The sequence below is a fragment of the Canis lupus genome, chromosome 1 (assembly GCF_048164855.1).
Source record: "Canis lupus baileyi chromosome 1, mCanLup2.hap1, whole genome shotgun sequence".
Classification (NCBI taxonomy): Eukaryota; Metazoa; Chordata; class Mammalia; order Carnivora; family Canidae; genus Canis; species Canis lupus.
Window position 1 is genome coordinate 42,267,225 of NC_132838.1, and position 15,680 is coordinate 42,282,904.

The 15,680-nt window shown below is 41.7% G+C and overlaps 1 protein-coding gene across 3 annotated transcripts in view; it reads left to right on the forward strand.

The window, feature by feature from the left end:
• MTHFD1L (methylenetetrahydrofolate dehydrogenase (NADP+ dependent) 1 like) overlaps positions 1-15,680 on the forward strand; it is a 187,116-nt gene that overhangs the window by 67,178 nt on the left and 104,258 nt on the right. For all 3 annotated transcript variants that reach the window (XM_072827792.1, XM_072827803.1, XM_072827812.1), the window contains 3 exons: positions 3,493-3,633; positions 6,479-6,547; positions 13,883-13,994. In XM_072827792.1, the coding sequence (XP_072683893.1) occupies positions 3,493-3,633; positions 6,479-6,547; positions 13,883-13,994 (322 nt within the window). The remainder of the gene's footprint in view (positions 1-3,492; positions 3,634-6,478; positions 6,548-13,882; positions 13,995-15,680) is intronic.

A 15,680-nucleotide genomic window follows, 5' to 3' on the forward strand; every position in this document is an offset into this window, starting at 1 on the left:
AACTTTGTTATATAGTAGTAGTAAGTAGTAGGTATTCAATAAGTAATTGCTAAATAAATGCATAGAATAAGAGCAGTTTATAAATACAGAAATAAAATGCCAACAAGTGATCATAAACTGCAAATTAAACCAAAGAGGTACTGGGCACCTGGATGGCTCAGTGGTTGAGCATCTGCCTTTGGCCCAGGTCATGATCTCAGGGTTCTGGGATGGAGTCCTGCATCAGGCTCCCTGCAGGGAGCCTGCTTCTCCCACTACGTATGTCTCTGCCTCTCTCTCTATGTCTCATGAATAAATAAAATCTTTTTAAAAACAAAACAAAAAAACGAGGTACTATTTACCTGTGAGTTTATGAAAGCAAATAATATTTAATGTTCCTGAGGATAGAAAAAAAATAGGGGCATTTATAAATAGCTTAGCTGGAGTATAAACTGATAAAGTTTCATGGATGATCATTTATTTGTATTAGAATTTGAAATGACCCAATAATTCTGGCTTCAGGACTAAAGATGTAGAAAAATAAAGAAGGAATTTTTGCTCATATGCCCCCCCCCCCAAAAAGGCAGTGTTTTAGGATATTAATTGCAGCATTATTTGTAATGGTGAAAATTTGAAACAGTCTAAACATCCATCAGGAGGGGCAGTTACATATCTTTGGCAGATCGTTCTGAACCACAGATACATGCATCAGGTGAAAATATTATAGTGTATATAGGGGAAGTGATAGAGTTCTCACCACAATTGTGAAATGGAAAGATTAAAAAAATTTTTACACATGAAAAAAGTTTGAAGTAAAGTACATACAGAGGAATCCAGGTTATGTTAAGAAAAAGCCAAAATACATCTTCATGTTTGTATATAAACGCTGGATGGAAGCTGGAAAGATGTATGCCAACTTCTGATATGAGTTACTCATGAAAAGAGGGTTGGAAATGGGGATGGGTAGTAAGTAAGCCCTTTCACATTTTCTCTGTGTATTTTTGTACTGTAACCAGGTACTGGAGAGTTAAGAGGTTAATAATGGCTGTGATTTGAATGCCCGTTAAGTGTCTTGGATCATTTGCTCATTACACAGATTATAAGTCTGATTGACAATGGTTATTGCCCAAGGTTATATCTCGTATTGCTTTATGCATACATATCTTTAAATTTGTATTTATTTATGATAGTCACAGAGAGAGAGAGAGAGAGAGAGAGAGGCAGAGACATAGGCAGAGGGAGAAGCAGGCTCCATGCACCGGGAGCCCGATGTGGGATTCGATCCCGGGTCTCCAGGATTGCGCCCTGGGCCAAAGGCAGGCGCCAAACCGCTGCGCCACCCAGGGATCCCTGCATACATATCTTTAAATAAAAAGGGATTATTTAAGAGATTTAGCTGGTTTTATGTTTTTAACCCTAAGACTCTATTGACATTTCTTTATTTATTTTTTTTTAAGATTTTATTTTATTTATTCATGAGAGACAGAGAGAGAGAGACAGGCAGAGAGAGAAGCAGGCTCCATGCAGGGAGCCCGACGTAGGACTCGATCCCATCCCAGGACTCCAGGGCGGAAGGCAGGCGCCAAACCGATGAGCCACTCAGGGATCTTCCTATTGACATTTCTTTAAAGATTTATTTATTTGAGAGAAAGAAGGGCAGAGGGAGGGGCCAAGGGAGAGGGAGACCTGAGTTCAGAGCCTAATGCAGGGCTCAATCCTGCAACCTGAGATCATGACCTGAGCCAAAATCAAGACTCAAACACTTAACCAACTGAATCACCCAGGGGCATGGCATATTTTTATGTTAGTAAAGGTAGATCTATATCATTTTTTAATGGCTATATAATATCTCATCTTGTGGATGTACTGTAACCAATACCGTAAATGGACACTTAAGATGTTCTGTGTGTCAGACTATCATAAGCTGTAGGAACATACACACAGATTTGTGTGGTTTGTCTGATAATATCCTTAGGTCACATTCCCAGATCTGTGATTGGAGAGTAATAGAAGAAGCAGATTTCCAATGTTTGAAACACATTTCGACATTACCTTCCAGAAAAGCCACATTGATTCACAGACTCCTAACATCATATATTGTCCTTTGTTTAAATTTGTGAAAAACAATGAAAATCTCTGTATATAATTTTGAGATACTTTACTTGCAAAACAAATATGAGCAGCCTGACAATAAGTACATTTTTGAGTCCATAAAATTGATAAGTGATATTTAAATGGACCTTACTTGTTTCATTTTTGATGTTATTTAAGGTACAAAATTTTGAAATTATAATTACAAATGAAGAGCTTATATGTGTATTTTAAATTCCACTTCTTACATGCTTAATATTTATCTCTGGTCTCATGTTTTGCATAGAAAACCTCAAAATTCTCAGGCATTTTTAACATAATATTAATATATTCCATTAATATTAGAATAGTGATATAGAGAATCCTAAGTATCATGAAATGAAAAGTCTCTGATATTTTGAATGGCTTATATTGAAAATGTTATAATTGAGCATAGATGTATTTGACTTCCAGGTAATATTTTTTCGCTACATCAGTGACTAATGAAATCTCGACCTGGAAGTAGCTGGAAAGCTCCTTATTTCCTTCATTTCCTTTCTTGTCAGTGACAGAAATGGACGATAAAATGTCTCATAAGGTGACCCCACTAGGGCACAGCCATTTTCTCTCTATGTAAGCTTGCAGTTGGCTGGCTCACAGGCCCCTTGGGAAGAAGAGAATTCAGGCAGAGCCTAATGAAGTGATTTCGTCCAGTGGCTGAATTAGGAGGAAGAGGTGGAAGGCATGTTCCTTGTTTTTCTTTTAGTTCCTTTTGGACCGTGTATAGCCCAGAGTGAGAGAGACAAGAAAGGCCCAGGCATATTTCACACAAAGTAGCTGCTGTCCAGCATTCATTGCTGGGTGCTTCAGGCCTGAGGGGGCAAGCCCAAGTGGGCTGCTGAAAATTGCTTCTGCGTCACCTTTTGACTTGGGGGCTATATACGTGCCAGGGCATCCACACTGCTGTGTGATGCTCTAACTCTGGGAGACTGGCCTCAGAACCATCTCTCACTGTCTGCTCCTCATCTCTTTGCTGGACAAAAATTAGGGCACCTGAGTAGCTCAGCTGTTGATCGCCTGCCTTTGGCTCAGGGTGTGATCCCAGGGTCCTGGGATGGAGTCCTGGATCAGGCTCCCTGCAGGTAGCTTGCTTTTCCCTCTGCCTCTGTTTCTGCCTGTCTCTCGGTGTCTCTCATAAATAAATAAAATCTTTAAAAAAAAAAAAAAAAAGAAAGAAAAGAAGAGTGTGGCCCCCATAGAGAGCCTGCCATTAGAGAGCACCAAGCACAAGACTATGCGTGTTTATAGCACTCCAAATGCCTGTGACTGTGAGACTGTCCCATTGGGGGTAAACCCCCAGGCCTATAGGAAATAGGGCTCCCTGTGCAAATGGCCATCCAGACAGCACCCTCAAGAGCCGGTATTTCTGCTTTTTGCTTTCAGGCCCAGTTTGACATCGCGGTGGCCAGTGAGATCATGGCAGTGCTCGCCTTGACTGATAGCCTCGCAGACATGAAGGAGCGATTGGGGAGAATGGTAGTGGCCAGTGACAAAGATGGACAGCCCGTGACAGCAGAAGATTTGGTGAGCATGTCTATCTCTGGAGCTCGAGAGAGCTCGCCCTTGTCTTTGTTCTGCGTCCCGGAAAATGAAGGTTTTCTTCTTACCAGCATGTCTCATAGAAATCCCAGACAATGCCTGCACACACATTTGTCCCTCATGGCCTGTTTGTCTTATGGCATCTGTACTGTGCTTGTCTCGGGCTGCGACCAAAGCTTGTGACATTTATTTCATAAGCTTTTCAGGACTTTTGGCTGATCTCTGCTCTCTGCCCTGGGTGGGGCCACCTCCCATTCGCTCATGATTTTTTCACAAAGAGCGAGCTGTGCTTGCTTTAAATTGAGGGCAAATGGCCTTTCAAAAGAATAAGAAGTAAGTGACTCCACCTTTGTGAAAGGGAAGGTAAAGTAAAAATTGGCCCTGGCTTGTTTAATTCTGCACTTTATAGTTGGGTGTCACATTATCACACTAGATCTTCACTTTAATTCCTCTTACTCATCTAGCACTCTTTTCAGTGCACAGATGCTTTCTCTCAGCTTTCTCAGTATCCTGGCGCATCACTGCCTCTTGTAGGGTTCATTCTCATTTGGCATGCTCACCCTTTTTCTTCTTCGTAATTACCACCTTTGCTATTGGTGGCATAGCTGTTTGATGTGCTTGTACATGTTTCTCAGTGTGTAGGTAGGACGTAGGCATTGGAAAAGCCATTGAGTACTCTATCTAAGCTTAAGCTACTTTCCCAAATATTGGTCACATACCGTGATGGCAGGGAAAACGTACACTGACGGTTGAAAAAGGCAAATTAATATATTGTTAATTCCAAGGACTTAGGATGTAATTGGAATCCTTTTCCAGAGTGTCTTGATTACTTTTTGGCTGCTTTTGAAGAGATGAATCTGACCGACTTGTCCCATAGGTCTTGTCAACTAAATTAAATATGTATTTTTTTTATCAGCAGCCCTTAGGATGCTTAGCATAAAGCTAAGCAAGAAAACCGAAATCCAGGTTGCTGTGAAGGTACTGTTTTTTTAAAAATTATCCACACTGCAATATTTCTATGTAAACCAACGTATTATGGTTGGTTTCCCTATATTCTCTTGGATATCAATAAATATGTATCAGAAATAGTTCAAACCTTAATCTACAAATGTTATTTCCCTGCATTTATTTTTTTATGCGTGTGATAAAAATCTCAGATCAGAAAATAAACCCCATAATTTATTCTCTTTAGTCATCTTTTGTGTTATTTATAAGAAGTGCCTAACTTCTTCAGACTGTTTCACCTAGCTGGAACTATCAATTGTCATGCAAAATTGAGGGAGGATTTTAGGAGCTTCTGTCTTTTCATGTCACTGCTTTATAATTTCTTATATACTCTGATCTGGCCAAAAGGATTTATGCATTGCCGTGAGAATTCAAGTAGGTGGCTTCTAAAAGTTTCTCATAAGATGATTGATGCTGGCATCCGCAGGAAGAATATGTCCAAACCCTCTTCCCCAGAACTCAGGATATGGAACAGGTGGCAGAGTTTCGAGTAGCCATGACTCTCTTTGCATGGGCTCGAGGATGGTCAGTGTGTTAGGAGCCACACAGGATTAAGAGGTATCAAAGGAAAATAATCAGATGTATGCTACCTGAGACAGTCCAACAGAAATGTCCATCTTCCTTCCTCCTCTAGTTTCTTGAGCCAGGTTTATTTGATGGAAGCATAAGCAAGCACAGCATACAGAAAGCTCAGCAGACTACTACTTTTCTACCTGCTTTGTGTAAAGAAAAGAGAACTAATTTCTCTGAGCCCTTCCTGGCCAACAGCTTTCATAGTAAAACATCTTACTATTATTTATAATAGGTAGGTGGCATTTCTGATAATGTATATTTTGTACAGTGAAGCAGAAAATAAATTGGATTTTCCCGTAAGCTTGTATCCTCAAGATCCTGCCACCTGATGTGTTGAGATCTGTCACACACCATGTTGATCTTTTCAAGGCAGTGTTCACACGGCATTTATTCATCCTGTTGCCTTATCATCACGGTGTTTTGAAGGCACTTGCCCAGTGTCTTTCAAAAAGGTGGTTTTGTTTTTTAAAGCTTCCTTTGTGGCCTCCTTTGGCACACTTTTTCCAATAGCTCTCAGATTTCTACCCCGTGTCTTCCTTCTCCCATCTGTCTTTTCCAGGAATGGGGAACAGGGATGCAGTGGGAGCTCCACCCAGAGCTTTGTAGAATTGGGTGGAGGCAGCTGCATTTTATGTGCAGGTGGCATCAGCTCCATTCCTGGCAGACCAGCAGCATGAGAGATGGAAAATGAGAAGCTTTTCAAATGTAGCAGTTTTCTGAGAACCTTCTACATCTTATTGGGACAAGGCATTGGGAAATCACTGGTTTCTTCGTTGCTTTTAGAAAAATGGTTGCTTTTAGACATTTCCCTTTATCCCTCTTCATTTCCCACTCAGTAAATAGCCTTATTTTCTTACTTTATCTGATTTCTTCAGGCAATAATATAATCTCTGGTAATGAAAAAATAATGTGCATAATTTCCAGAAGACACTGTAAGATCTGCTTTATGGCAAGCCTCTTAAACACCACCAAGGGAGGTGTTTTTTTTTTTTTTTTTTTTTTTTTAAAAAGGCAAGGACTGGCCACTTCCTCATCACTTTACATCTTAGAATGGTTGATATCCATCCAGGTAGGGGAGAGAAAGATACAGCCAGCCACTCTGTGTTCCCTGCAGCTCAGAGGTGAGAACAGCCTATGGGAATGCCCACGTACAAGCAGGCTGGTGAGAAAACACCCTGAGACTCACCTTGGCACAGACAATCTTTTGTCAGTAATCTAAAGCAAGCTTTTTTTTTCTCTCTCTCTCCTTTAGGGGGTCACAGGTGCCTTGACAGTTTTGATGAAAGATGCAATAAAACCAAATCTGATGCAGACCCTAGAAGTAAGTAATATTCAATTTATAGAAATTGTTAACAGAGTTTGCATTCATTGGATTGCTTGCATGTCCCCATACAACATGAGCATTTCCAGCCAAAGTGAGCCCACAAGGAGCATCAGGATAAGTCCTTCGTCATCCAAAAAAAAAGTTGAAAGTGTATCTAGATTCTTTTCTTGGGAAAGGCAGTACTAATTGACCAGAGTAGAAACATAAAAGCTCCATATGTAATATCTCAGTAAGTTGTAGAATCATGTTTACATGACATTTTCAATTTTGCCTTTTTTGTACTTAGCTTCTCATGATCATTAGGTTTAGGGTTTTTGGGTTTGTTTCTCCCGAGCAAAACAGAGTATATGCTGAGAAATGCTTCCCAGGAAAGTATGCTGTCCCCCGCCCCTTCATAAGATTTACCCTGCTCTTGCCCAGAGGACAGGTATGTTGGAGGAAGATGAGTGGAATCTCCATCCATTTATTCATTCAACCAATAGAAAGCTCAGTTTGAGTACCCTCTGCCTTTTACAAACTGACCTTGGGCAGATGTTTACTGATCTCAGCCTCTGTTTTCCCCTATGTTAAATGATGATAGTAACAAAAACTAACTTAGCAGGGTTTTGGGGTTTTTTTTTTTAGATTTTTATTTATTCATGAGAGACAGAAAAACATAGACATAGGCAGAGAGAGAAGCCAACTCCCTGTAGGGATCACACCCTGAGCCAAAGGCAGACGCTCAAGCCACCCAGGCGTCCCTTAGCAGGGTTATTGTGAAGATTCAATATTCATTTAACCCATGACATGGGCAGGGCTTGTGGTAGGAGCTCAGGACAACAAAGGCCTGCCCTCCTGGAGCCTGTCCTTTAGTAGAGGAGATAGATGATAGAGAAATGAGTCCGTACCTAGCATGTCAGCTGGTGGCAAGGACTGAGTTAGAAAAATAAGAGAGAGACGTGGGTGTGTCTGGGTAGCACCTGATGACCAGGGATGTGAACAAACCAGGAGAATGGGCTGCTTGTTAGAAGAGCTCTCTGGGCAAGGGTAACTTTGAGTGCAAAGGCCTGTGGGCAGGAATGTGTTCTGCAGTCAGAAGGGCTCCAGCAGAGAGCAAGAATCCAGATGTAAGGCAACATGACCAAAATGGTGGAACCTGCCAGAGCTGGAAGGTTGGAAGTGAAGGTGCAGTGCTGAGCCAGGGAGGGGAGAGCACAGGCACCTTACAGTTGGGCCTCTCCCTCCTGCCACGTGAGCTCCTTCCTCCCTCCTGCCATCCCATCAGTGTGCAAGCATGCTCTGATATAGGCCGTCTTGAAACAAAACAGTCTCCAGTGTCCCCACTCAGCTACTGCTGCATTTCTCTGATTTCTGTCACAATCAGATATTAACGTCTGTGACTGGGGTCTCCGCTTTGTTACCTGCCTCTCAATAACTTTAGCCTTGCACCTCTCCTGGATGCTCCCCTCAAGGTCACCTGTTCCTCCGTGTGGCCAAGTCTTCGTTTCTCTGTCCTCATCTATGTGGCCTCTTTGTAAGGTCCGAATCCAGCTGATGTTTCTTCCTTCTGGAGCACTTGGTTCTTTTGGCTTCTGTGACACCTTGTGGCCCCAGGCCTCCCACTATCTTCCACTCCATCTCCTTTGCTACCCTGGCCTTAGCTCAGCTTCTAAATTTTAGAAGGTCTCACTTCTCCAGCTGTACTTTGCCCTCCCACCAGCCACATGCTGACCCTAAGACTCTTTTTTTTTTTTTTTTTTTAAGACTTTACTTATTTATTTGACAGAGACAGAGAGTACAAGCAAGGAAGGAGAGTGGAAGGCAGAGGGAAAGGGAGAGGCAGGCTCCTGCTGAGCAGGGAGCCCGATGTGGGGCTTGATCCTGGGACCCTGGGATCATGACCCATGCTGAAGGCAGACACAACCAATGGAGTCACCTAGGTGCCCCCTGACCCCCAAACTCTTGTTCTGAATCTCCTGACCTCAGAATTTCAGAGTTGTGGGTATACTTACTAAGAGCCATTGCGTATCAGACTTGGTTATAAAATAGGGTCTTTGATCCCAAAGCTAGTCAGTGATTCTAGCCAAAATCCTAGGAATTGCGCTGGAGTCCGTCTTCCCCACCCCATCCCAACCCCGCCCATCTCCATCCTGGCAGAGTCTTGACGTGTCTCCCTGACATGTCTCCAACTCTGTGCACTTCTGTCGTTGCCCTGGCCTCCAGTGTGCCCTCCTGCCCTGCGACAGTGGCTGCTGCTACCACTCTTTCTATCAGAATCCTTTGTCTGCTCAGCTGAGAGCTCTGAAACTGAATCAGGTCCTGTTGCCCTCCTGCTTAGAGCTCTTGAGTGGCTTACCCTGGTCTTCATTCTGGCTGGAAACCTAGCAGGATCTGGCCCTTCCCGCCTCTTCCCTCATCCTCCCTGTCCCTCCCTGGGACACCCTCTGCAGACACCACTGCCTGGGATGCTCCTCCCGATTTCACCTGTCAGGCTCCTTCTTGTCCTTTGGACTCATGTTCTTTAAATATAAGAGCCCTAGAGAGGCCTTCCCAGGCCACTCAGTCCAATACAGCCCCGGTCACGGTGTCCTGCCACTGTCCTGTCATTCTTTGCATGGCATGAAATATCATTCAAGAGTTTCCTCCTTCCTTGTCCATTCATCCACCGGGAAAAGAGCAGAACCTCTTCCACCTTGTTCACCACCAGATCACAATCAGCTCCTAGAAAGTGCCTCACTCATATGAGGTGCTCACCAAACGTTTGTTGATTAATTAAATGAATACTTATTCGTTTTACTATGTTGCTCCTAAGAATACATATTTGTTTAATAAATGAATGAATGAGAAAAAACTTACAAAGAAATGTGATACTGCTTCCTCATAACACCCCCCTCAAAAACGAACATGTTAATATCATCATTATTAGGGATAATCATCAGCTTACTGTTTTAAAACTTTTTTTCAATCTTTCTTAGGTTAAAAATTACTGACACCTTTAAGATAGAACCCATTCTAAAAGTAGTTTCCTTTAGGGAATGAATCAGTGAGCTGGGCTGCTCCTAGACCAGTCTAGTTGTACTCACATTTCTATCAATTTTTCATTTAAGACTAGGCCATTTTGGGTGCCTGTGTGGCTCAGCTGATTAAGCATCTGCCTTTGGCTCAGGTCATGATCCCAGAGTTCTGAGATCGAGCCCCATGTCAGGTCCGTGCTCAGAGGGGAGCCTACTTTTCCCACTCCTCCCTGCTCATGCTCTATCTCCCTATGTCTGTCTCTCTCTCTCAAATAAATAAAATCTTTAAAAAAAAAAAAAAAAAAAGACAAGACCATTTTGTCATTACTTTAATAAATAGGCACTGTTTAAAAAATAAATGCAGCATTTAGTGAAAATACCTGCATGTATGAATTCTGCTACCTGGGTCCTAATCATTCCAGATGAACCTGGCTAATGAATGGCACTAGGAATCTAAATTGGCCAACAATTGGGGATCCCTGGGTGGCTCAGCGGTTTAGCACCTGCCCTCAGCCCAGGGAGTGATCCTGGAGTCCCAGGATCAAGTCCCACGTCGGGCTCCCTGCATGGAGCCTGCTTCTCCCTCTGCCTGTGTCTCTGCCTCTCTCTCTCTCTCTCTGTGTCTCTCATGAATAAATAAAAATTTTAATAAATAAGTAAATTGGCCAATAATCTAAAAATCCTCAATCAGTATACAGATGGTGCTTTAGTGCTCGTGTTCGAATACACATGATTGTTACTCCTATAGTAGGTTGTCCAGGGTTACTTTGCTGCAGGTTGCCAGGAGACTGGTAGTCCTCAAATCTGGCTGCACATGAGAATTTCCTGGAAAGATTTAAAGATTCTGATGCGAGGCTCCACCCAGACCAAGTAAATCAGAATGTCGGGGAGGGAGGGCCTGGCTATCCTAGGTGATTCTTATATAGCCAGAGTGAGAACTTCCCTGTGAAAGACTTCAAGAAGAGAGAGAAGTAGAAAGGTCTGAACATTCCACCCTGAATTTGCCATATGTGTGTCAGAGTGTGTTGTCCAATATGGCAGCCTTTGGCCACACATGGTTGTTTTGATCTAAATTACATTAAATTATACCTTTTTTTTTTTAAGATTTTATTTATTCATGAGAGACACAGAGAGAGACACAGAGACATAGACAGAGGAAGAAGCAGGCTCCTCACAGGGAGGCAGATACAGAACTCTATCCCAGGACTCTGGGATCATGCCCTGAGCTGAAAGCAGATGCTCAACCACTGAGCCACCCAGGCATCTCTAAATTACTTTAAATTAAATGCAATTTAAGAACCTGTTTCTGCAGTCATGCTAGCTACATTTCTATTTATTTATTTAAAAATATTTATTTTTTACTAGCTACATTTTAAGTGTGCAGTGGACATGTGGACAGTGGCTATTGTATTGGATGGTACAGATATAGACTATTTCCAGCATAACGGAAAGCTCTTTTTTCTTTCCCCAAGGCAGGTTGCCACACGCAGCTCCTCATTTGGAAAATATTTAGCTGTTTGTTTTGTGGATTTTTTGTTTCTTGTTTTAAGTAAACACTACACCCAGTGTAGGGCTCAAACTCATTATCCTGAGAAAGCTCTTTTAGACAAAGCTCTCTTAAAGCTCTGGCAAGCAATCAATTGAATTATTAATCTTTGGAAGTATTTGAAAAGTCCATTAAGGAGACTATCTATACCCTTGTCATCATGAGAAACCAAGACATTTCCTGCATTACTTTTTTGTGTGTTCTGCATATAAAATGAAGTAACGGACTCATGATAGGTATTTTTATATCTTTGGACTAGTGGTAGAGGTTGGGTTTTTTTTTTTTAATATTTTATTTATTTATTTTAGAGAGAGAGAGAGCATGAGTACAAGCTGAGGTAAGGGCAGAGGGAGAAGGAGAGGAGGAGAGAGAACCTTAAGCAGAATCCATGCTCAGTGGGGAGCATGGCATTGTGACTTGAGCCAAAATCAAGAGTTGGCCACTCAATCCACTGAGCCACCCAGACATCCCATCATAGAATTTTTTAGACTAAGTACTTAACTCTGTGTATTGTATCAGAACCATAAATATTAGTTGAGCCTGTGAGCATATGTATCTCTGTGTTTGAATGTCTAACGATCAACAAATTTTTCCATTCAGACTCCGTAGTGGAGTTTGAAAACCAGGGCTCTAATCCTGCTTCAGTGAGTAATTTACTGTGTGGCCTTTAATTTTAAATTAAAACGCTGCTGAAGTTACCTCAGTAACTTTACTAATGAAGTGTTTGTTTATGCTGATCTGGCCACACCCTGTCACCTGTCCTCCGCCAGAGACCAGTGTTTGGTACTTCTCAGGCCGATGACCTCGCCAAATGTGGCAGGGTATAGACTGAGGGCCAGAGCCTGTGACCTTCCCCTCACTACCCTGTCCCCAGCTCCACTAGCTGGCCACAGGCAGCCACATTGCAGGGCTGCAAGGGGAGGAGGTGGAGGAGACTTGAAGTTCTAAACAGTGTTTTCCTCAGAGCCCTTGGAAGGTTTATCTGGACCGAAGTGAGAAGTTAAAGCTAGGTACACAGATCTAAACTCTAAACACACACACGAATATATCCATAAGCACCTGTACCCATAAGCACTGACATCCATAAGCACCTGGATTTCATTTTGCCAGCTTTATTTCCACAGACATCTGAGTGACCTCATCAGGACCCCATCATTGTCTGCCCTGCGGACTCTGGGAAGAAGAGTAAATAGAGAACACACAGAATGGCTTTGATAAACTCTTTTTCATTCTCCGAGATGATTTTTCCTTCCCTGCCTTTCTTCCTGCTTTTGTTCAGCTCTCGTCTTTGAAAAACGTTCGGCTAGCAGCCCATCGTGGTTCATGGGAATTTCCTGTGGCTCCCAGCCTCCCAGCTCCCACATCACTCCCTGCCTTACCCCCTGTCAGTAAGAGGGCAGCCTCTATTTTCACAGGTGGATCCAAGGCTTCCCAGACACAGACTCCAACAGCCCCAGCTGGGCTCAGAATAAAACCTGAACATTTCAGTGCATGTAGATAAATGCCTTTAGAGAGGGCTACAGTCTGTTCTCACTCATCAAGGAAAAGTATAGATATGGCATTTAAAATGAATATATTGACAGATTTTCTTTAATGAATTAAATCTAAAGGTTTTGATGATTCCTTTATATTGGGATTGGTTTGAGTGGTTTTTTGGTGTTTGGTGGGGTTTTGTTTTTCTTTTTTTTTTTCTTTTTAGTAAGAATTACTCTAGCGTTTTACCAAGAGTGAAAATTTTCTTTGCTTTTATTGTCTTAATAGTTACCAGATTTTTAACATGTAAACCAGTTAAAACAATGAGAAGGACTTATACATTATACAGAATTTTTAAAAATCAGAACAAGCTTATTGTTATAAATATAAAAACAAGTGAAGGGTGCCTGGGTGACTCAGTTGGTTAAGTGTCTGCCTTCAGCTCAGGTCATGATCCCAGCATACTGGGATCGAGCCCCACATTGGGCTCCCTGCCCAGTGGTGAGTCTGCTTCTCCCTCTGCTTGTCTCCCTGTTTGTATGTGCGTGTTCTTTCTCTCTCTCTGTCAAATAAATAAAAAAAGTTAAAATTAAAAAAACCCACAAAACAGCCAAAATGAACTTAGGTTGTCCTACATTAATACACAATTCATGAATTAAATTGATTTTTTTTTTTTTTTGCTTTCTTTAGATGTTTCTTTTTTTTTTTTTTTTAAGATTTTATTTATTTATTCATTAGAGACACACAGAAAGAGAGAGGCCGGAGACACAGGCAGAGGGAGAAGCAGGCCCCATGCAGAGAGCCCGATGTGGGACTCGATCCCTAGACCCCAGAATCACACCCTGGGTAGGCGCTAAATCGCTGAACCACCCAGGGATTCTTCTTTAGATTTTTCTTGAAGTGATTGATTTCTCACTAGAGAAAAAGTACATTTAAATAAGCCTCTTAGACCATCAGGGTTTAGTTCTATTCTTTTAAAAGATATATAATGCAGAATACTATGAAGTGAGGTAAGTAATTTACTTCATACTGAGGCACTTAATTAATGAGTGCTTTATCAAAATGATAGTGGGAAATTCTTAGAGATTTTTCTCCCTAGTTCAGTATTTAGAATGACATGGTTGCAGAGTATACCAGGAATTTAGTCCATTGAGAGAGTCAAGGCAATTTCATTTTCTTTGAGAGAAGTTGGACATTGAATATACAGTCTTAAATAAAAGCAGAATGGCTTTGGTGAGTCTTGAAATACCAGGACTCGCCGTCATGATTCATTCTTCCCTTTGTCTTTTGGGATTTTAATTTGTTCTTCAATTTCTGTAGGGGACACCTGTATTTGTGCATGCTGGCCCCTTTGCTAACATTGCCCATGGCAACTCTTCTGTGTTGGCTGATAAAATTGCCCTGAAACTGGTTGGTCAAGAAGGATTTGTAGGTAAGTCATTTCTTTTAAATTTAGTTGTTGTAGAATATGGAAGAAATCTAAAAGTTGATGACTGAACAAGAGTGATATCCATTCTGACTTGAAATATATTCTTTTAGGCCCACCTTTCATAGATGGTCTCAATTCTGCAAAAGCCCTAGGCTCTGGTTTGTAAAAGTGAAATGATGTTGTGTTTGAACCATAGACTCTGATGTCAGATACCTAAGGGTTTGAATATGAACTCTGACCCTTGCTGCTAGAGTGATGTTGGACACATTTTAAGGAACATCTGAGCCTCTGTCTTCTCATCTAGAAAATTGTGATTCCGATATTATATCAAAACTTCTAGAGTTATTGTGAAAACCAAATGAGATCATTTATTCATTCTGCCAATATTTAATAAGAATCTCCTATCAACAAGGCATGCTATTCAACTGAGAATACATGGTGAGGAAACCAGACACCACCACCCCACCCCACCCCATGGAGCATACTGTCAAATGCTGTATGTAATTAGTAGAAGAAGTGCTTGTTAACTGTTATCCATTATCAGTGCTAGAAATCAGTTTGCTCTTCCTCAAATTAGAGGATGTTTCTTTGACTAACAGAGGGGAGATTCTCAACTACCGGACTTGGAAATTGTAACTGGTAGGACTTTGGACATTGTACTACTTGATAAGGTATCCTTTGTGGTACCTGCTTCTCTTTGGTTTTCATTGGAAATTCCAGTCAGGTAGGAGGGGGCAGCTGCCATAGAGTCTGCTCCGTCAGTGCTAGCCCCAGTCCCACCCATGAGCTTAAGGCAACAAAGGGCAAACCAAGAACAAGGATTCTTGAAGTAACACCATCATTTGACATCAAACAGACTATGCTGGCAGATTTTCACATGCCAATAGGTAATCTCCACTTGCCACAGTGCAACCATCAAATCTAGCAGTTGTTTCCTTTACACTCATCATCAGCCTTTTATCAAACTCAGAAGTGAGTTATTTTATTAGACCTGTTCCTACTGGTCTAAAGAGCTTAGCACTGCACTTTTACGCTCAGCCATTAAAAAGTTCATCCCAGGTTATCAAGACTGTTTTTAAGAATCCTCAATAGATATACAGTCAGAATCCGATGAGAATTTATGTAGTTCACTCCTCAAGGTCTGTATTATACAGCTCTTGTGTACTTTGCTGCTTTGGTATCAAATCCACTATGAGAGTGGCTAGACATGCCATCTAAATGGATTTGCTGAATTGATCACAGCATAATTGTAGAGCTAATGGACCAGGAGTCTGGGAAGGGCGGGAACTGAAAAATTGGGTGCTTACGTGAAGAGGTGGCTCTAATGCATCAGCTACGCAAATGAAAGAGCTTCCAGTAGAAAGTACTCTATTTTGTGCTGACAGAGCTCTCTGCTTCTGTACCCATCCTCACTTTGTCCATATATATATTTATAGAATATGTGTTATTGTGGCAAAGCATTTTTAAAGGTATATGTTGATGATGTGTGCAAAACATACTAGCTTTCTGTGTGACCTTGGACAAACCATTAGCCTCTATGGGAGTGTCCCTTGTAGATGTTCTCATTTGAAGAAGGAGAAATGAGGAATTTGGTATGGATGGGCAGCTGTGACCCTGAGGTAGAAGCTATGGTATCATAACTCTACCTGGTAGTGTGATCTGAGACCAGTCACTTAACTTATCAATTTC